The sequence below is a fragment of the Lepus europaeus genome, chromosome 23 (genome assembly GCF_033115175.1).
Source record: "Lepus europaeus isolate LE1 chromosome 23, mLepTim1.pri, whole genome shotgun sequence".
Classification (NCBI taxonomy): domain Eukaryota; kingdom Metazoa; phylum Chordata; class Mammalia; order Lagomorpha; family Leporidae; genus Lepus; species Lepus europaeus.
The window spans coordinates 20,509,321-20,529,150 of record NC_084849.1 but is presented as its reverse complement, the minus strand read 5'-3'; the positions used below and the strand labels follow the sequence as shown (position 1 = coordinate 20,529,150).

The 19,830-nt window shown below is 70.4% G+C and overlaps 2 protein-coding genes across 4 annotated transcripts; one reads left to right on the top strand and one right to left on the bottom strand.

Moving 5' to 3' along the window:
- Positions 1-827: 827 nt before the first annotated feature.
- On the top strand, positions 828-8,403 carry PTBP1 (polypyrimidine tract binding protein 1). 3 transcript variants are annotated; one of them, XM_062181925.1, is made up of 15 exons: positions 828-937; positions 1,788-1,818; positions 3,364-3,439; positions 3,526-3,698; positions 3,796-3,942; positions 4,026-4,196; positions 4,274-4,384; positions 4,471-4,645; positions 4,866-4,922; positions 5,549-5,697; positions 6,609-6,642; positions 6,858-6,950; positions 7,063-7,279; positions 7,361-7,438; positions 7,532-8,403. In XM_062181925.1, exons 1-15 carry the CDS (start codon positions 930-932, stop codon positions 7,662-7,664), a joined length of 1,653 nt encoding a protein of 550 aa, XP_062037909.1. In that variant the 5' UTR covers positions 828-929; the 3' UTR covers positions 7,665-8,403. The 3 variants fall into 3 exon arrangements, with proteins under 3 accessions (XP_062037909.1, XP_062037908.1, XP_062037910.1); XM_062181924.1 differs by having other exon boundaries at positions 4,845-4,922; XM_062181926.1 differs by lacking the exon at positions 4,866-4,922.
- A 245-nt stretch (positions 8,404-8,648) lies between these two features.
- PLPPR3 (phospholipid phosphatase related 3) lies at positions 8,649-13,837 on the bottom strand. Its single transcript, XM_062181923.1, has 7 exons — positions 13,766-13,837; positions 11,006-11,191; positions 10,790-10,931; positions 10,395-10,590; positions 10,249-10,306; positions 10,007-10,180; positions 8,649-9,926 (listed from the first exon to the last, which is right to left on the bottom strand). The coding sequence occupies exons 1-7, from the start codon at positions 13,835-13,837 to the stop codon at positions 8,649-8,651; spliced, it is 2,106 nt and encodes a 701-aa protein (XP_062037907.1).
- Between the last annotated feature and the right edge of the window lie 5,993 nt (positions 13,838-19,830).

Below are 19,830 nucleotides of genomic sequence, written 5' to 3'. Positions count from 1 at the left end.
CACGCGCGCCCAGACAGCGCGGAGACCCCGTGCGCCTCCCCGCGGGGCGAGGCCCGGGCTCCACTGCTGGGCCGACGCCCCGTGCGCGTCCGAGCGACCCTTCCCCCGCGGCCCGGCTGTAATTCTTGGGCCGTCGGGCAGCGGCTCGTGCCGGCGGCCGTCACCCAGCAGAGCCCGGGGCCTCGGATCCCCCCGCGCCCCTGCAGCCGGCCGGGCGCACCGCGCTCCAGCCTCGCTGCTCCAAAGCTGGACGGGACAGTCCAGACTGACCGGGATCGTGTCCCGGCCGTAGGCTCCGTGGCCGCGGGCGGGCACAGCTTCGGCGGCTCGGCCCCGGAGGGACTGCTCGTAGAGAACTCAGCTTTTTGGCCACGTGCCCACAAGCATTATGGAGCCCTCGGAGTTTTCGTGCCCGACTCCAAGATGGCGACGCGCCTCGCTTGGCCCTCGCGCCCCGGGCGGCCTGTGCCCGCTTGCAAGATGGCGGCAGCCTAGGGCAAGCACGCTTCCTGCCGCCTGACTCGCCACGTACCCACTCTCAAGATGGCTTCTTCCGCCAAGGCCCAGGCCGGGTGGCGGCCAGATCATTGGCTCTGAGCTCGTCACGTGCGTCCGTACTCTCCTCCCCTCCCCCGATTCCACAGGACGTTTCCGCCTCGGCTCTGACGGAAGGCCGCCTTCTCCAATAGCCTTCTGGTATCCGCCTTGCGCCCACCCCTCTGGAGGCCTGGTAGCCACTGAGAGACGCCGGCCGGGGCCCGCGAGGCTCTCCCCGCCCCCTGACCGCCGAGGGAGCCAATGGGCAGCGCGCGCGGGGGACGTGTGCGGGCGTCTCCGCCATTTTGTGAGTCTATAACTCCGAGCCGTTGGGTCGGTTCCTGCTATTCCGGCGCCTCCACTCCGTCCCCTGTGGGTCTGCTCTGAGTGCCATGGACGGGTGAGTCGCGTCCGCCACGCGCCGCGCCGCGATCCCCGGGCTCCATCCGCGTCCCCGCCGCCACACGGGCGGCCCCGGCCGTCGCCCCGCCGGGAGGGGTGCGGGCTCCCCTCCCCCCTCCGCGTGGCGCACGGGATCGGGGCTTCGGGGCAGCCGGGGCCGCGCCCTCGGGCCGCGGGGCTCCGGGACCCGCGCCCGGTCCACTTCCGGGTCCGCGCGCCCGCAGCTCCCGGCGCCAGGCGTCTCGCCGTCCCGGCGGCGCGCGGCCCTTCCCGCTTCCCGTCGGCGGCGCGCGCGTGCGCAGACGCGGGCGCGGCCTTGTGCGCGTGCGCGGGCCTCGGCGGGGGCGCGCGTGTTTCCCGCCGCGCGGCCGCGGCCCGGGGGCCGGGGCCGGGGCCGGGCTGGGGGGCGGCCCGGGCCGCGGGGGCCGGGTGCGTCGCGGCGCGCGGGCGGGCGGGCAGCGGGGCTGCGCTCGCCGGGGCGGGGCCGCGGGTGGAAGCGCTTCCTGCGTGCGGGCCCCGCCCGGCCCGGGGGCGGCCTCGGGCGGCTCTGGTACCCGGGTCTTCGCAGACCCCCGGCCACGTCGGCGCATGTGCGGGGCGGGCGCGGGTGGATGCGTGGCCGGGCCCGCGGCGCCCCGGCTGTCAGCGCCGCCCGAGGGCGCGGGGCTCTTTGTCTGGATCTCGGGAGCTCGGTCCAGAGGCGGGGCCTGGGGTCCCGCTGGGAGGGAGGGGCCCTCAGGACAATGGTGGCCCCTTTCCGGGCCGAGAGGGCCTGCGCGGGTGGGGGCCCCGCGCCCCCGGGTCGGCGCTGCAGCCCGGGGCGCTGACCTCTGGCTTTCTCTCCGCAGCATCGTCCCAGACATAGCAGTTGGTACAAAGGTATGGCGGTCTCCGGGCCTGCGGGGGGCCTGCGGGGGCGCGGGGTGTGCAGGTGGCGGGGGCCTGAGCCTCCGTCTTGGGCCCGGCCCGCCTTGGCGCCGTGTCTGGTGGGCTCTGGCAGGAGCGGCGGGGCCGCGGGTGTTCTGGGAGGCGGGCGCTCGGCGGTTGCTGGTGTGTGGATGTCTGTGCGTCCCGTGGTCACGCGTGTGCCTGCGCGCTGTGGGGGCGGCTGCCCCCTGGGATCCGTTCCACCCCGTGTGCCTCCACGGGGCAGCGCAGGCCTGGGCGGCCGGGAGCCCAGGACAGCCCTCGCGGGCTTCCCGTGCTGCGTCAGCGCGCGCTCTCCCGGGCCGGCAGGGTTTCCTCTGCGCCCGTGCGGGCTGGGGCGTCCTGCGTAGCTCTTCCTGTGGGCGCCGAGCGGGCTGGGGGCCGGGCCGTGTGGGCGGAGAGTGTGGCCGCGGTCTGCTGGGACGGCCTGGGCTCCAGGGCCTGCTGCCCCAGTGGGCTAGAGCGTGCCCGCCAGACGGCTGTGGGCGCGCCGGCCGCCTGCCGTGGGAATGCACACGGGGCCGGCAGCCAAGGAGGCAGTTCTGGGCGGCCCCGCCCGCCTCTCTGGGCGGAGGCCGGCGCCGAGATGCCCCTTTTAAGGTTCGTGCAGTTAGCACATGGGAGCCGCATGGGTGCCTGGACGCGGTCCAGCGGGGTAAGGTCGGGGCGGCTTCCTGTGGATCCCACGGTGCCCCCGGTCCCCCGTGGGCATGGGGCGCCGGCTTCCTGTCTGCGGCCCTTCCAGTTATAGGAAGGGCGGCTGACGCTGCGGTCGGCTCCCGGCCGTGGGGCTGTTGAGGGCTGGTGGGGGCCGCTGTGCACCGCCTTCTTCCAGGCGGCTGGGGGTGGGCTCCTCCCACTCCGGTCTGCGGGAGCCTCCCTCGTGGGGCAGCTTCAGGGGCGCTGGGCGAGGGCCGGGACCCAGCGAGGCCTGGAGGGGGAAAGTGGGGAGGCCACTTTCCTTCATGGTTCTCGGAGTTTGGGTGGAGTTGGGCCTGGGTCTGCAGCCTGGGAGCGGGCTGCTTGCACGGCATTCTTGTTTTGGTGTAACCCAGTCGCTCTGTCGCCTGGGGCTCTGGTTTCAGCTCTGAACAGACCTGCTCTGTGTACGGGAGGCCCCGCCCCCTGCCCGGGATGGGCTCCGGTGCTGGCCCGGTGCACTTGGGCTGCCTGGGGAGTCCACAGAGCAGGGCGGGGTCACGGTGGTGCAGCTCGAACAGAGGGGTCCTGGCCTCAGGGGGCTCTGTTGACAGCAGGGCTGGGGTGGGGGCAGGGGCGTGGCTGTCGGGGTGGGCAGGGTCTGACAGCTGCTGGTGGATGGGAGCAGGGGCGTGGCTGGTGTTGGTTCGGGAGCAGGGCTGGGGGTGTGGGTGGGGTCTGGCCATGCTGGTGTTGTGGAGCAGGGGTGTGGCTTGTTGTGGAGCAGGGGTGTGGCTGGTGTGGGCAGGGGCGAGCGGGGCGTGGCCGCCGCAGCCCTGCAGCTCTGTTCTCTGGCAGCGGGGATCTGACGAGCTCTTCTCTACCTGTGTCACCAACGGCCCCTTCATCATGAGCAGCAACTCGGCGTCTGCAGGTAGGGCCTGCGCCCCAGGGCTCCCCGGGGCTCGCGGGCGGTGGGCGGGCGCCTGGCTTGGTGAGCGAACCACCCCACTTCTCTAGCAAACGGCAACGACAGCAAGAAGTTCAAAGGTGACAACAGGAGCGCAGGCGTGCCCTCGCGGGTGATCCACGTGCGCAAGCTGCCCGGCGAGGTCACCGAGGGCGAGGTCATCTCCCTGGGGCTGCCCTTCGGCAAGGTCACCAACCTGCTGATGCTGAAGGGGAAGAACCAGGTACCCGGACGGGCGGGGGGCGCGCGCGGTGGGGGTGTGTGTGTGTGTGTGTGGACCTGTGCCCACCCGGCTCACACCCCCCCCAACCCTCGCGCAGGCATTCATCGAGATGAACACGGAGGAGGCCGCCAACACCATGGTGAATTACTACACGTCAGTGACGCCGGTGCTGCGCGGCCAGCCCATCTACATCCAGTTCTCCAACCACAAGGAGCTCAAGACCGACAGCTCCCCGAACCAGGCAGTGCGTGCGCCCTGCGGGCTGGGACGGGGGGGGCCGGGGGCAGGGCGGGCCGCAGCCCAGGGCTCACTCCGCCGCCTCCACAGCGGGCCCAGGCAGCCCTGCAGGCCGTGAACTCCGTGCAGTCAGGAAACCTGGCCCTGGCCGCCTCAGCCGCGGCAGTGGATGCGGGGATGGCGATGGCCGGCCAGAGCCCCGTGCTCAGGATCATTGTGGAGAACCTGTTCTACCCCGTGACGCTGGACGTGCTGCACCAGGTGAGGTGGGGGCCGGCCGGGGCCAGCGGGGCAGGCGTGGGCGCCGGCCGGGGCTCAGGTTGCCTGTGGCCCTGCAGATCTTCTCCAAGTTCGGCACCGTCCTGAAGATCATCACCTTCACCAAGAACAACCAGTTCCAGGCACTGCTGCAGTACGCGGAGCCCGTGAGCGCCCAGCACGCCAAGCTGGTGAGGGCCGGGCCGGGCCGCATGCGGGGGTGTGGGCGGGCGGCGAGGGGTCCCCGGGCGCCCCCCTCATGAGCGCTGCCCCCCAGTCCCTCGACGGGCAGAACATCTACAACGCCTGCTGCACGCTGCGCATCGACTTCTCCAAGCTCACCAGCCTCAACGTCAAGTACAACAACGACAAGAGCCGCGACTACACCCGGCCTGACCTGCCATCCGGGGACAGCCAGCCGTCGCTGGACCAGACCATGGCCGCCGCCTTCGGTGAGGCCCCCGCCCGGTGTGCCGAGTGCCAGTGTTAGGATGCGTGGGGGTCACCCCGGCCCGCCCCAGGCAGCACCCAGGGAGTCGGCTCCTGCCGCTCCTCGCACGTCCCGCCCAGCACGGCCCCAGGCCCTCCGGGAGCCGCGGCCGCCCGCCCTCCGGCTGTGGGTGCGATGGTTAGTGTCTCATTTATTTCTAGGTGCACCTGGTATAATCTCAGCCTCTCCGTATGCAGGAGCTGGTTTCCCTCCCACCTTTGCCATTCCTCAAGCTGCAGGTACTCAACACTCGGTCTTGACCCCCACAGCCGGTCGTGCATGCCCACGCAGCGGTCAGCAGGGAGAGCCAGCCCGCGGGGCCGCCTTCCTGGGAGGGGGCAGGCAGCCGCAGGGCACCTGCCCCGGGGGCGTGGCGTGGACAGGGCCGGCCTGAGCCCGCGGCCGCAGCTGTGTGTGCAGGCGACTGACCGCCCAGTGTTTGGTTCCCTTCAAGCAGCTGCAGGACGAGGACCGGTGCCTCTGAGGGGCTTGTCCCTCGCAGGGTGACGCTGGCCTGGTAAGCTGCGGCCCCGGAGCATGCGCGGCGGGCGCAGGTGTGCGTCGCCCGGCGCTGCATGGAGCAGTGGGCGCCGTGTGGGCGCCGCGAGCTGTCCTGTGCAGGCCCTGCTTGCCGAGGGCCCGTCTGCCTTCCCGGAGCGAGGCTTCTGTGCTGCTGCCGCATGCGTCATGCATCAGGCCGGCCGGCGGGCCGCGCCGCGCCGGGAGGAGAGGGCGTGCCCGCGGAGCAGCGGCCCGCGCCGCTGCCGCCACCTCCCGCGGCTCCTCTGCATGAGGACCGGGCGTCTGCACTGCCCGCGAGGGTGCACCGGGCTCGTCTCAGCGCTGACCTGCTCTTCCTCCCCAGGCCTCTCCGTCCCCAACGTCCACGGAGCCCTGGCCCCACTGGCCATCCCGTCGGCAGCGGCCGCGGCGGCGGCGGCAGGCCGCATCGCCATCCCGGGCCTGGCAGGGGCGGGCAATTCGGTCCTGCTGGTCAGCAACCTCAACCCTGAGGTACGTGGGCCTCCCTGGCCCTCCCGGGAGCCTGGGGAGGGTTTAGCCGGGTCGTGGTGGCCACATGTCCCGCCCCTTCCGTGTCTGCACTTCCGTCTGACGTGGCTCTCGTGGGTCTCGGTCTCCTCTCCCGAGTGCGCCGCGTGCTCCTGTTTCTGTGACACCCTGGCTGCATTTCCAATCCCACGTGTTCAGAGTTGCGTGTTTTCTGACTCAAGCGAGGTTGTCTAGCGATCAGCTGGGGGCAAGCAGGGCCTAGTGGGCTGATGGGGGCCCCCTGGTGGGCGTAGCAGCCTGGGGCGGGCACCAGGTGTCAGGCAGCGGATTGGAGAGTGTGGGTTCTGTATAAGGAAGGCCCCACCCACTTGGCCCTTGATTGGCAGCTCTGACCTCGGGAGGGCGGAGTCTCCCTGCCTCTCCCCCCCAGCTGGCCACTGTCCATCCCGTGATTCCTGCCGGCTGGGACTCCGCCCCGGCTCAGCGGTGACCCTGCTGGACCACCGTCTGTGGGCAGAGTCCCAGAGCCCCCTGCTGTTGTGTGGAGTGTGCGGGAGTGCGTGGCTGTGTGGCTCGTGGCTGGCGTGGCTCGTGGCTGTGTGGCGTGCGTGGCTGGTGGAACCCGCGATGTTTCTTACGGATTTACTGACTGTGTTTTTGCTACTTTTTCTTTTTTCTCCTTCCCTCCCCCTTTTTGTTCTTCCCTGATCCGGAATTTCTTTGCCAACTGACTGCACGGTTCTTCTGCTTCCTGTTGTTGCTTGAAACAAAACAAAACATAAATAAAATCCCCCCCAAACCCTGCTCCGGAAACCAACCCTTGAATATTAACATCCTGGCAACTCATCGCGGCGGCCGGTGGCGCCGGCCCCCCTCTCCCCTGTCCCTCGCTGCCTTGCTCTGCTGTCCTCTAGAGAGTCACACCCCAAAGCCTCTTTATTCTTTTCGGTATGTGACATTCGCTCTTATTCCTGCGGGGCAATTGCGGTTCGGCCTCGCCCGCGGACCCCAGGCGGCAGGGCCGCCCGCATGCTGCCCAGCGCGCCGAGCGTGGCCGGCCGGGGCGGTGCGGGCCTGGCGAGGGGGGCGGGGCCTGCGGGCTGGCGGGAGGCGGGCCGGGGGCGCGGGACTCAGAGGCCCCGTCCGTCCCCGGGCTCTTGAAGGCGTCTACGGAGACGTGCAGCGCGTGAAGATCCTGTTCAATAAGAAGGAGAACGCCCTGGTGCAGATGGCCGACGGCAGCCAGGCGCAGCTGGGTGAGGGCCCGGGGGGCGGCGGGCAGGGGCGGCGGGCAGGGGCGGGCAGGCGGTGCCCGCGAGGGCGGTGCCGGCCCCGCCCCCTGCTCAGCCCCGCCCCGCCCGCCCCCAGCCATGAGCCACCTGAACGGGCACAAGCTGCACGGGAAGCCCATCCGCATCACACTGTCCAAGCACCAGAACGTGCAGCTGCCGCGCGAGGGCCAGGAGGACCAGGGCCTGACCAAGGACTACGGCAACTCGCCGCTGCACCGCTTCAAGAAGCCGGGCTCCAAGAACTTCCAGAACATCTTCCCGCCCTCTGCCACGCTGCACCTGTCCAACATCCCGTAAGTGCCGCCCCGCCCCCCCTCAGTCCTGCCCCACCCCCACCCCCCGGCTCACCGCCCGCCCCGCCCCCTGCCCCGCAGGCCCTCCGTCTCCGAGGAGGACCTCAAGATCCTCTTCTCCAGCAACGGCGGCGTGGTGAAGGGCTTCAAGTTCTTCCAGTGAGTGAGCCCGGCCCCGCCCCTGCCCTGCCCCCCCAACCCCGGCCCCCCCCCCCCGCCAAACCCGCCCGCTCACCCCGCCCGCACCCCCAGGAAGGACCGCAAGATGGCGCTGATCCAGATGGGCTCCGTGGAGGAGGCGGTGCAGGCGCTCATCGACCTGCACAACCACGACCTGGGCGAGAGCCACCACCTGCGCGTGTCCTTCTCCAAGTCCACCATCTAGGCCCTGCCGGCCGGGCCCGCCCACTTCCGTCATTCCAGAAAAGCCACTTTAACGCAGCTGAAGTGACCTTAACAGACCAGAGAGTTTATTTTTTTAAAGAGAAATCAGTTTACCTGTTTTTAAAAAAAATTAAATCTAGTTCACCTTTGACCGTGCGGTGGCGGGTGACTGCGGCGGGGGCGCCCCCCTGGCCGCGCGGGGCCGCCCGCACCCCTCGGCTTCCTCGTGCCTTAAACCTGCCTGCCTTGGGGCCGCCCCCCAATCATGTGCCTGAGGCCGGCGGGGGCCCGGCCGACCCCCCCAATCAAGTGACGTGATTCTCGCTCGCCCCTCTCCCGCTGGCGCGGCCCCGCCTGTGCCTCGCCTTGTTCCACGTGACCAAATAGCCCCATGTATATGCAAGAGCTAGCGAGTACCTTGAGTACCTTGTAGCCCAGGACGCAGCGCTGCCCGCCCGCCCGCCCAGCGCCCCCCGCAATCGGTCCCGCCCCCGCCCCCCCCGCCCCAGGTTTGGACCAAAGTTGCGTTTCGTCTCTGTGCCTGCTCCGCGCTGGGCCCGGGCGGCGGGACTGACTGAGTCTTAGCGCCCCCGGCGGGGGACGCCCAGGGTGTACATATTTATGGTTTTTTATACCTGTGAGAGCTCGGGCGGCGCGGTTTTCTATGGCGACAGATGTATATTTTGTCAGCGCGGTCCTGAAGGGCGCGCGCCGAGAGAACTCAATTAAACGATTTTACAACAAAGTGCGCCTGCGCATGTCTCTTTCTTGTCCACGCGCTCGCGTGGGCGCGCCCTGGCCCGGCTGTTGCCGGGGTCCGAACTGGCCGCGTGTGTGCTGAGCGCGGGCTGCGGCCGCCTGGGGTCCCCGCCCACGCCCTTCCCCGAGTGACCAGCGAGCCCACACTCCACAGCCACACCTTTATTCCTGGTCCACAGCCGGTGCCCCGGCCCGCCCCTCCCGCGCCCCTGCCCCGGCCCCGCACTCAGTCCTGGAAGCGGCGGGCCTGCATCCTGCGGTAGTAGCCCTCGGCCTCCGCCTCGCCTGCCTCGCGCTCCCCCAGCGCCGCGCGCCGCAGCGTGGACTCGCGGCTGACCGGCCCCAGCGCCCCCTCGGCCGCGCCCGGCGGGGGCAGGCCCTCACCCGTGGCCAGGTTCACGGTGGCCACGGCGGCGAACCGCGGCTCCTCCTGGTCCACGTCGCTGACGGAGGAGCCGGGGGACACGCCCGCGGCCTTCCACTCCCAGGGCGCGGCGGCAGCCGACAGGTGCACCACCGGGTGGTGCGGCGCGTGCGCGTCGATCGTGACGATGCTGGCCGAGTCGCGGTCGGACGGCGAGCGGTACTGCGACGAGTCGGAGCTGGCGCTGGACGACGACGCCGTCTCGGCCGCCTTGGGGCCCGGCGCGCCCGGGGCCTTGGACATGGCGATCACCTGCAGCAGCCGCGGTGGGTTGGCCACGCGGGGCTGCGCGCCGGGCGCGGGCACGACGGCCCCGCCCTTCTCCGCCATGGCCAGCCATTTGGCGCGCACCGCGGCGCCGCTCTTGGGGGACAGCCCGGCCGCGGGCTGCGCGCGCTCCTCAGGGATGTGCAGCAGCGGCGGCGGCCCCGCGCGCGGCGGGAGGACCACGCGCGGCGCAAGCCCCGGCCGCGCCTGCACGGCGGGGTACAGCGAGGGAGGCGCGGGGCCGCCCTCCTCCCCCTCCCCCTGCCCCTCCTCGTCCTCCTCGTCCTCCTCCTCCTCTTCCTCGTCCTCCTCCTCCTCGTCCTCCTCCGCCATGGGCTCCGCGGGAGCGCGCAGGTGTGCGGGGCTGGCCTCGTCTGGCAGCCCGGGGCCGCGGCCCTCCAGCGTCTGCTTCCACTCGCGGATGAGCTGCTTGGAGCGGGTAGCGTCCAGCGGCACGTGGATGGTCATGTGGCGGCGCGCGGGGTCGTCGAGAGAGGGCGCGCTGGCCCGCGGCAGCGTGTTGCTGAAGGTCACCATGTTCTCCTTGACCATGGGGCTGCGGGGTGCCAGCAGGTCAGCATCCACGCTGGCCCGCTTCAGGCTGCCCAGGGACGTCTTGTCGCGGGCCACGGGCCGCGGCACGCCCTCCAGCCGCCCGGGCGGGCCCAGCTCGTCGGTGCTGGCCGACTTGCTCTGCTGGTACACGGAGTCGTGGCCGCGCTGGGTCAGCGCGCGCAGGGCATCCTTGGCCGGCGCCGGGGCCGCGGGCTTCTCGGCCGGCGGGGCGCGGAAGTTGCCCACCGCATGGCAGGCCTGCGGAGCAAGAGCCGGATGAGGCCCGAGCCGACCGGCGGTGGGTGGGGCTGGGGTCCCGCCCCGCCCCCCGCGCTCACCAGGTAGGCGGCGATGCCGGCGCCGATGAGGAAGCCGGCGTACACGTCCACGGGGTGGCTGCGGTACTGGGTGACCTGCGTGAGCCCGCACACGCCGGCCGCGATGGCGAAGGCAAACACCAGCAGGGGCTTGAGCAGCTTGGTGGCATCCGAGATGACGGAGTTGAAGTACATCTGGGGAGGGCGGGGCGGTCAGCGGGAGGCCCAGGCGGCCAGGGCAGGGGCTGCGGGGCCGCACTCACCGAGACGTAGACGGCCGCGAAGGCGGACAGCGTGGCGTGCTGGGACGGGAAGGTCTTCCTGCAAGACGCGGCGCCAGTGAGGCCCCTGCCCGAGCGGCCTCCCCGCCAGGCGCGGCCAGAGCCCACCCCGAGCCCACCCCGCTCACCGTGCAGACAGGATGGCGTGGGTGTCGTGGCCGGAACAGATGTCCTGCGTGATGTAGGGGTTGGCCTCGCACGACGTGCCCAGCAGGGTGTAGTTGGGTTTGCAGACGGTGAGGAAGAAGGGTGCGTGGTAGCCCGTGGCCAACTGAATGATGTCTGTCACCAGGGCCGTGGCACACAGGCCAAACACGTGGACGCCTGTGGGGGGCGAGAGGACGTCAGGTCAACGTGTGGACACCTTGGGGGGGTCAGGGTGGGCCAGTGGACCTCAGGGTCAACACTGGACACCTTGGGGGTGTGTGTGGAAGGGACCCCAGGCCCAACACCTGGATGCCCGCAGAGGACACAGTGGCCGTGGGCCCCAGCAGGGCAGGGCGGGCCCCGCCTGGCCACTCACCCACGAACCGCACGGTCCGGCGCAGGAAGGAGCTGAGGCTGCAGCCGCCGGCGCTGATGGTGCCCTCGGCTCCGCGGGGGACGCCCCCTCGGCCCCACAGCCGGGACTGCACGCAGTACAGCAGGCCCTCACCGATCATGATCTGCCGACAGGGAGGTGCTCAGGCCGCGGCCGGCACTGCCCACGGGCCGGCCGGGCCCCAGGGCGGGCACTCACCGAGGCTGCGGGGGCGGCGAAGGCCAGGCTCAGGAGCATGAGCAGCGGGATGAGCTCCTCGCTGGTCTCCACGTAGGGCATGGAGAGCGAGCGGTCATAGCACTGGAAGCCCACCTTGGCCGGCCTGAACACGTCTGTCAGCTCCAGGAAGTACAGGGACACCACGGAGGACGCCACAATGGGCAGCTGCGGGCACACGGCCCGCCACCGTCAGCCTGCGGCCAGCGCCTCCGCCCTGGGCACTGCGCACCCCGAGAGGGACCCCCGGCAGCCGGAGAGACCGAGGCTGAAGCTTTGCAAGCCAGGGGCAGGGGCTGGCGCAGTGCGGGGACGGAGCCTGGGCCCAGGCAGGCTGACTAGTGCGCCGGGGCCCTAGGAGGGGAACAAGGCAGACACGGCGCCGCCGGCTCCGTAGCTGAGTGCAGGCTGTGTTCGGGAGAAGCTGGGTTCCCGTCCAGGGAGCCTGGGTCAAGCCCTGGCCTGCTCGGCCTCTGCCTGGGCTGCCGCCGCTGCTCCACGGAGGGGCGGGTGTGGGCGGCCCTGATGCAGGTGCACTGCTGGCCAGGCTGGGGGTCTGTGAGCTCCTCCCCCAGCCCTGTGAGCCCCTAGCCCCTGTGAACTCCTCCCCAGCCCCTGTGAGCTCCTCCCCAGCCCCTGTGAGCTCCTCCCCCAGCCCCTGTGAACTCCTCCCCAGCCCTTGTGAGCCCCTCCCCCAGCCCCTGAGAGCTCCTCCCCCAGCCCCCGTGAACTCCTCCCCAGCCCCTGTGAGCTCCTGCCCAGCCCCTGTGAGCCCCTCCCCAGCCCCTGTGAACTCCCAGCCCCTGTGAGCCCCTCCCCAGCCCCTGTGAGCCCCCAGCCCCTGTGAGCCCCTCCCCAGCCCCTGTGAACTCCTCCCCAGCCCCTGTGAGCTCCTCCCCCAGCCCCTGTGACCCCCCTCAGCCCCTGTGAGCTCCTCCCCCAGCCCTGTGAGCCCCTAGCCCCTGTGAGCTTCTCCCCCAGCCCCTGTGACCCCCCTCAGCCCCTGTAAACTCCTCCCCCAGCCCCTGAGAGCCCCTCCCCCAGCCCCTGTGAACTCCTCCCCAGCCCCTGTGAGCTCCTCCCCAGCCCCTGTGACCCCCCCAGCCCCTGTGAGCCCCTCCCCCAGCCCTGTGAGCTCCTCCCCCAGCCCCTGTGAGCTCCTCCCCAGCCCCTGTGAGCCCCTCCCCCAGCCCTGTGAGCTCCTCCCCAGCCCCTGAGCTACCAGCCCCTGTGAGCCCCTCCCCCAGCCCTGTGAGCTCCTCCCCCAGCCCCTGTGAGCTCCTCCCCAGCCCCTGTGAGCCCCTCCCCCAGCCCTGTGAGCTCCTCCCCAGCCCCTGAGCTACCAGCCCCTGTGAGCCCCTCCCCCAGCCCTGTGAGCTCCTCCCCCAGCCCCTGTGAACTCCTCCCCAGCCACCGTGAGCTCCTCCCCCAGCCCTTGTGAGCCCCTCCCCAGCCCCTGTGAGCTCCTCCCCCAGCCCCTGTGAACTCCTCCCCCAGCCCCTGTGAACTCCTCCCCCAGCCCCTGAGAGCTCCTCCCCCAGCCCCTGTGAGCTCCTCCCCCAGCCCTTGTGAGCCCCTCCCCAGCCCCTGTGAGCCCTTCCCCCAGCCCGTGACCCCCCTCAACCACCTGAGCTCCTCCCCCAGCCCCTGTGTGCTCCTCCCCCGCTATGGGGGTGGGGCGGGGCAAGGGGGTGGTTCTGAGCCCAGACCAACATTGCGGACTCCCCGGGAGGGCGTCCTGCAGCTGCAGGTTCCTGGGAGCTCACACACTCCCGTCCGACCCAGCGGCCCCCACAAAAGCACTGGTTTGAGTCCTGGCTGCTGCACGTCTGATGGGGCTCCCTGCTGACGGCCTGGGAAAGCAGCAGCAGATGGCCCAGGCCCTGCACCCGAGGGGGAGACTGGGATGGAGCCTGGCCCAGCCCTGGCCGTTGCAACCATTTGGGGAGTGAACCAGCAGGTGGAAGATCCACCTCTCTCTCTCCTCTCTGTACCGCTGCCTTTCCGACAAATCGATAACTAATTCTTTAGAAATAAACTTAATGTCGACAGTCCCCAGTGCATGGCGATCCCACTTCAGGCCTTTGCAGGCTCCGTAGACGTAGACGCTCGCGCCCACCGTCCGCGCAGTGAGGCTCAGCACTCGATGGCGAGGCGGGCCGCGGGGGTGGTCCCGGCGCCAGGCGTGCTGGGGGCGTTGCCCTCGGAAGTCGCGGAGGTCGTGCACCCACCGTGTGCTCCTCCTGCGTCCAGAGCGCCGCCGGCCCACGGGGGTGCTGCTGCGGGCCCTGGCGCTCTCCCCGCCGGCCCAGACCTGCTCGCCCAGGGCTCTGTCCCACAACGGCCTGGCGGGGGCTGTGGGAGGGGCCGGAGCCCAGTCCCGGAGCGCTAGGCGGGCATGAAGAAGGGGGGGCGCCGCCGGGGCGGGGAGCAAAAACCCTGCGGAGCAGCCGCGCGCAGGGGCCGGGGCCGGGGGCCCCCACACGGCGGGATGGAGCCGCCGCCCCCAGCCCCCTAGCCCCGCACCTGTCCATTCCCGCTCTACAAAGACGGTGCTGGGGCGGGGGCGGGGCGGCCTCGCAGCTGGCAGAGGAAGGCCCCGGAGCGCAGACCCCCCGCACCGGGAAGGCATCCCGCAGCACCCGGGCGACCCCGCCGGCCACCCGCCCCCGCTCCAGCCCCTGCCCCTGCAAGCGCTAGGCCCAGGCCCCGGCCCGCCCCGCCCGGCCCCCTCCCCCTCACCTCCACGAAGTAGAAGCAGGGCAGCAGCGTCATACTGTCCTTCGGGGTCCTGCTGGCCTTGGCCGCGATCATGGTGTTGCGGGCGCCGCAGGCCGCGGCTGCGGGGGGACCGAGCCGCGCGGGCGGCAGGGGCGCCAGGCTGAGCCCCGGGGACCCGCGCCCGCGGGGGAGGGGCGGGCGGGGACGCGTAGCGGCCGCCGAGGGACACTGAGGCTGGGGGGGCGGGGGTCGCCTGGGCACCAGGGTCGGCTTCCGCGAGGAGGGCGCGGCCGGCGCGGCGGGAGCTGGGGGTCCCGGGAGCGCGCAGGGCCGGGTGGGCCCAGCCCGCAGCCCCTCACCTGGCGCTGCGGCGCTCGAGGACTGCGCGGGGCTGCGGCGCGGGGCGCACAAAGCGCGGCCCCTCCCGGCGCGCGGAGCGGCGGCAGCCGGGGGCTCGGCCCGGAGACCCCCGCGCTGGCGGCGGCCTGGACGCGGCGCGAGGGCGAGGGGCGGGGCTCTTTGTCTCCGCGGCCCGGGGCGCCGCGCGCGTCCCCGCCTCCCGCGCGGGCGCGGGTCTCAGGCTCCGCGCCCCCCGACGCCCCTCGCGCCTCTCACCCGCTCGCGACGTCCCCGGCCCCCGCCCCCGCGCCCGCCGCAATCGCGCGCGCGTTTCCATGGCGAGCTCCCCGGCGCCCGGCGGGCGGGAGACAAAGGAGGGGGTGGGCGGGGCGGGTCCCCAGCCCTCCCCGCGTCCCCGCCCCCTGCAGCCCGGGGGTCCCAGCTTTCGGAGTGTGCGGGCTGTGCGGGGCGGCAGGCGGGGCCCAGGTGTGCGTTACGCTAATGCGCACTTAGGCTGTGCTTGCTGTTTGCGCGGGGTTCCTCCCCAGCCGCGCTGTGGAGTCCCACTCACCCATCTCACAGATGGGGACATCGAAGCCTGGGGCACTTAAGTCACTGCCCAAGGTCCCCGGACCCAAATAGCAGGATTTTAAAAGTAATGTTTGGGGGATGCCGGTTCAATTCCCAGCAGCTCCACTTTTTTTTTTTTTTTTAATGTATTTGAGAGGCTGAGTTATATAGAGAGATTGAGACAGAGAGAAAGGTCTTCCATCCGCTGGTTCACTCCCCAAATGCCTACAGCAACCAGAGCGGCCAGGAACCCCATCCCGGTCTCCCAAGTGGGTGGCAGGGACCCAAGTACCTGAGCCCCCACCTGCCTCCCTGGTGGGACTTGGAGACGGGGCTTGGCTGGACCTGCTGCAGCCAGCGCCGACCCCAGCAGCCCACTCTGGCCGTCTCCCACGTGGCTGAGTGCCCCCCCGGGGGGGGGGGCTGCATACCTCCTGGGGCTGCAGGTGCCTCACTCAGGAATGGGCACCTCGAGGTCCCAGCCCCACAGGAAGTGCAGCAGCGTGGCCACCACTGTGGATGAGACTCAAATGGAAATGCAGAAGTGGCCCAGCCGGGAGGGAGGTGGGGCCTCTGCCCAGGAGCGGCCACCCGGCCCCAGGCCTTCCCAGGACTCGGCCTGGATGCCGTTGGAGTCTTGGTGTTGAAAGGAGACCGCCAACGGCCCGCGGCAGGTGGAGAGGGGGAAATGGGGCAATCAGCCTCTGGCGCCTTCTGGGGGCCACGAGGGGGTGAGGGGTGCTCTGCCCCAGGGCCCAGCTGACAGCTCAGGCCCAGGGGGACCGCGGAGTCCACAGCGAGTGAAGGCAGGACAGGGGCCGAGCGGGAGCCCATGTAGCCTGGCCCCACTGCACAGGCAGAGAGACGAGGTAGGGGGGCAGGGGCCAAGCGGGAGCCCATGTAGCAAATCCACCCTGGCCTGTGCAGGGAGAGGGAGGGGCCCCGTGACCCCACACCTCGATTTCCCTTGGGAATGAGCCCCCCTTAAAGAAAGAACCTGAGGTGGGGGCTGTGGCACAGCCTCCGCAATGCCACATGGGTGCTGGTTCGAGTCCCGGCTGATCCACTTCCCATCCAACTCCCTGCTTACGCGCCTGGGAAGGCAGCGGAAGATGACCCAAGTGCTTGGGTCCCTGCACCCACGGGGGAGACCCGGAAGAAGCTCAGGGTTCCTGGCTTCGACATGGCCCAGCCCCAGCGTTGCGGCCATTTGGGGAGTGAACCAGCAGATGGGAGGGGTCCAGTGGACGCTGGCCAGCCAGGAATTGTGCAGATAGCGGGCCCACGCTGCAACTCCTCCGAGGGCGACCGACCTGCTCCCGACCTGGGCAGCAGAGGCAAGGTCATGGTTGGAGTCGTGGGTTGGATGGGGACCGCATCCCAAGGCTGCTGAGACTCCAGTGGGTCCAGTCCCCCGAGCTCCCTGCACACCGGGAGCTGCAGGTTCACGTTCTCAGACAGGCACACCCCGGGGGTCCCTGGCCCCCACCCCACATTGTGCCAGCATCACCCCAGCCACAAGGGAAGGTCCAGGGCCGTGGGGCCTCAGAGCTGGGGACACACGGCTCCGTGCCCCTCCTTCCCTCGCTCCCTGTCCCCATCCCAGGGGACCCCTGCTCTGTGTTGGTTCTGGGTTCACAGTAGCCGCTGGGCTGGACACGTGGCTGGGGCCTCAGGACCGGGCGGGGTGGCATCCCCTAGGCGCCAGGCGCTGGGGTGGGCGGGAGCTGCTTCCCGTCTCCAGGGAGAGCCGGACCCCCGGGTCCCTGGGACTCCGCCCCTCCCTGGGTGCAGCTGTAAGCCCAGGAAGGAAGTGGCCAGTAGCAGGGCCAGCGGCGGCGACCCTGAGCCCACCACGGCCAGGTGTCCACCTGTCTGTCCACCTGCGCAGTGGGGAGTGGACGAGGGCAGCGGAGCCCTGGGTGTGGGCCTGTCTGCCTGCCTGACCTACACCGGGGCAAGTGTCCTGGGAAGAAATGAACCAGTGAGTGCTGGCAGTGAACGAATGAGTGATGCTGCCCGGAGCCGGGGGGGGGGGGGATCTACCACTGACCAGGGTTCCTCCAGCCTCAGTCTGTCCATCCGCCAATGGTCAGTTTGCGGACCCTCGTGCTGCGGCTCCAGTCTCTCTGACTGGTCTCAGTCCCCATCCCCGGCAGCGGTGGCACCCCCGGCCCTGTCAAGGGCACCTAGCGCCAGCTGTGGGCGGGGGCCGCCTGGACCCCCGCGCGGGACTGACCCACCGCCCCCTCCGGACTCCGCCACCGGCAGTCCCGGACTTGCTGGCTCGCGTGTCCCTCAGTGGACGGGGTCCCTGGAACCTGATGCTGGGTGGCTTCCTGCCTCCCATGTGGGGGCGTGGCCAGCTGGCCTGCCTCCTCAGGAAGTCCTGAGGTGCGTGGTGGGGCGGCCTGGGCCAGCTGCCACTCATTCCTGCCTCGCTGTCTCCTCTGGGCGTGGACCATCCCCAGAGCCGGAGGCTGCCGTAACAAGGGGGGGGGGGATCAGGACCGCCTTGTCGGGGGGCTTCCTGGAGGAGGTGGCAGTAGCTGAGACCGGAGGTGTGGAGAGGAAGAGCCCAGGGGCTGGGCTGGGGGCACTGCAGGTGCAAAGGGCCGGGGGCAGGAGCAAGACTGGGGTGTGAGGTGAGGGCACCCGGAGCCAGGCCAGCGCAGGGGGCAGTGATGGGCAGTGATGGACAGCAGGGGAGGCCCGGCGAGGGCGGGTCCAGGATCAGAGGGCAGTGGCCTGGGCAGCGGCCAGCTTGCTGTGGGAGCGCCAGGTAGAAGGAGCTCCTGCCTCACTGGCCCATTCTGCTGCCACCTGGTGGCCGCGTACCTCAAGTGGGCACCAGAGCCCCCCGCCTGCCCCTGGTCAAGGCTGTAAGCCCAGCCGGCCCCCAGCGGGAGAGGCCGTTGCACCCATGGTTTTGGTGACAACGCCGGGGTGGCTACTGGAGAGCACTCAGCGCCCCAAAAGCCCCTCGTGTGGGTTCCTGAGGAGCGGGAGGCGGGGAGGGCCCCGGGGCTGGGCTGGGAGGGGTGGGTGTTTGGTGCAGCGGCCACGACACCCCCTGGGCTGTCCCCATGCCACATCAGAGCGCCTGGGTACCAGTCCCAGCTCTGCTCCCTGCTGGTGCACACGGGGGCAGCAGTGGCGGCTCAGGCGCTGGGGCCCGGGGGGAGCTCCTGGCTCCTGGCTCCAGCCTGGCCCAGCCCCGGCCATTGCAGCCATGTGGGGAGGGAACCAGCAGATGGAGGACCCCTCTCTCTGTCTCCTCTCTGCTGCTCTGCCTCTCAGAGAGGGGAAGGGAGCGAGAGCGAGAGAGCGAGCGTCCCAAACTTCTGGTTCACTCCCCAATGCCGGCCGCAGCCAGGCCCTGGCTCAGGCTGAAACTGGGAGCCAGGGGCTCACGGTGGGCAGCAGGGACCCAGCATTGAGCCGCCCCTGCTGCCTCCCAGTGTGCACCAGATGGAGCCGGAGCCAGAAGCAGGGCCAGGACTTGAACCCAGGCCCTCGGATATGGGATGTGGGTGTCTTAGGCAGCAGCTAAACTGGGAGAGCAAACAGTCCCCCCACCCCTTCGCTTCCATCTTAAAGAGGAAGAAATCGGCCGGCGCCGTGGCTCAACAGGCTAATCCTCCGCCTTGCGGCGCCGGCACACCGGGTTCTAGTCCCGGTCGGGGCACCGATCCTGTCCCGGTTGCCCCTCTTCCAGGCCAGCTCTCTGCTGTGGCCAGGGAGTGCAGTGGAGGATAGCCCAAGTGTTTGGGCTCTGCACCCCATGGGAGACCAGGATAAGCCCCTGGCTCCTGCCATCGGAACAGCGCGGTGCGCCGGCCGCAGCGCGCTACCGCGGCGGCCATTGGAGGGTGAACCAACGGCAAAAGGAAGACCTTTCTCTCTGTCTCTCTCTCTCACTGTCCACTCTGCCTGCCAAAATTAAAAAAAAAAAATAAAATTAAAGAGGAAGAAATGGAGTCGCAGAGGGATGGGAGTCAGGACGGGGGTCCACAATCAGCCACCAGGGCTTGTGCTGGCCTGGTATACAGGTGGCACTCAGCAAACGCAGCTGCATTTACTTATGTGGGGGCCGGCGCTGTGGCGTAGCGGGTAAAGCCACCGCCTGCAGTGCCGGCTGCTCCTCTTCCCATCCAGCTCCTGCTGTGGCCTGGGAAAGCAGCGGAAGATGGCCCAGGTGCTCGGGCCCCCGCACCTGCACGGGAGACCCGGAGGATGCTCCTGGCTCCGGAAGATTGGTTTGTCTGGAAGGCAGAGCCACAGAGAGGTCTTCCATCCGCTGGCCACTTCTGATGGCCGCAAGGGCCGGGGCTGAGCCAGGCTGGAGCCAGGAGCATCCTCTGGGTCCCCCACGCGGGTGCAGGGGCCTGAGCACGTGGGCCGACCTCTGCTGCTCTCCCAGGCCACAGCAGGGAGCTGGATGGGAAGCGGAGCAGCCGGGACTCGAACCGGGGGTGCAGGTGGAGGCTGCATTCCCCACCGCGCCCCAGCCGGCCCCAGTCAGCCTCAATGCAAACGTGTGGCCGCCACGGCTCTCCCCTGTCTACAGCAGACACTCACTCACAGTCCCATGCTGGCAGCCCGGGGCCAACTCAGTGCGTGGGTGTCTGAGCCAGCCAGGGAGGGAGAGCTGCCCCAGTGAGCACCTGCTGTGTGCCAGGGAGGGAGCCCCAGTGAGCACCTGCTGTGTGCCAGGGAGGGAGCCCCAGTGAGCGCCTGCTGTGTGCCAGGGAGGGAGCCCCAGTGAGCGCCTGCTGTGTGCCAGGGAGGGAGCCCCAGTGAGCGCCTGCTGTGTGCCAGGGAGGGAGCCCCAGTGAGCGCCTGCTGTGTGCCAGGGAGGGAGCCCCAGTGAGCGCCTGCTGTGTGCCAGGGAGGGAGAGCTGCCCCAGTGAGCACCTGCTGTGTGCCAGGGAGGGAGCCCCAGTGAGCGCCTGCTGTGTGCCAGGGAGGGAGCCCCAGTGAGCGCCTGCTGTGTGCCAGGGAGGGAGCCCCAGTGAGCACCTGCTGTGTGCCAGGGAGGGAGCCCCAGTGAGCGCCTGCTGTGTGCCAGGGAGGGAGCCCCAGTGAGCGCCTGCTGTGTGCCAGGGAGGGAGAGCTGCCCCAGTGAGCACCTGCTGTGTGCCAGGGAGGGAGCCCCAGTGAGCGCCTGCTGTGTG

Bases quoted from the DNA above. Each gene is read 5' to 3' on its own strand.
- PTBP1 (XM_062181924.1), top strand. The intron at 1,819-3,363 runs GTATGGCGGTCT...GTTCTCTGGCAG, and splicing joins ACATAGCAGTTGGTACAAAG to CGGGGATCTGACGAGCTCTT. The intron at 5,698-6,608 runs GTACGTGGGCCT...GCTGTCCTCTAG, and splicing joins TCAGCAACCTCAACCCTGAG to AGAGTCACACCCCAAAGCCT.
- PLPPR3 (XM_062181923.1), bottom strand. From the start codon at position 13,837: ATGATCGCGGCCAAGGCCAGCAGGACCCCGAAGGACAGTATGACGCTG. The intron at 11,192-13,765 runs GTGAGGGGGAGG...GTGTGCCCGCAG, and splicing joins CCTGCTTCTACTTCGTGGAG to CTGCCCATTGTGGCGTCCTC. The intron at 10,307-10,394 runs GTGAGCGGGGTG...CGCGTCTTGCAG, and splicing joins CACGCCATCCTGTCTGCACG to GAAGACCTTCCCGTCCCAGC.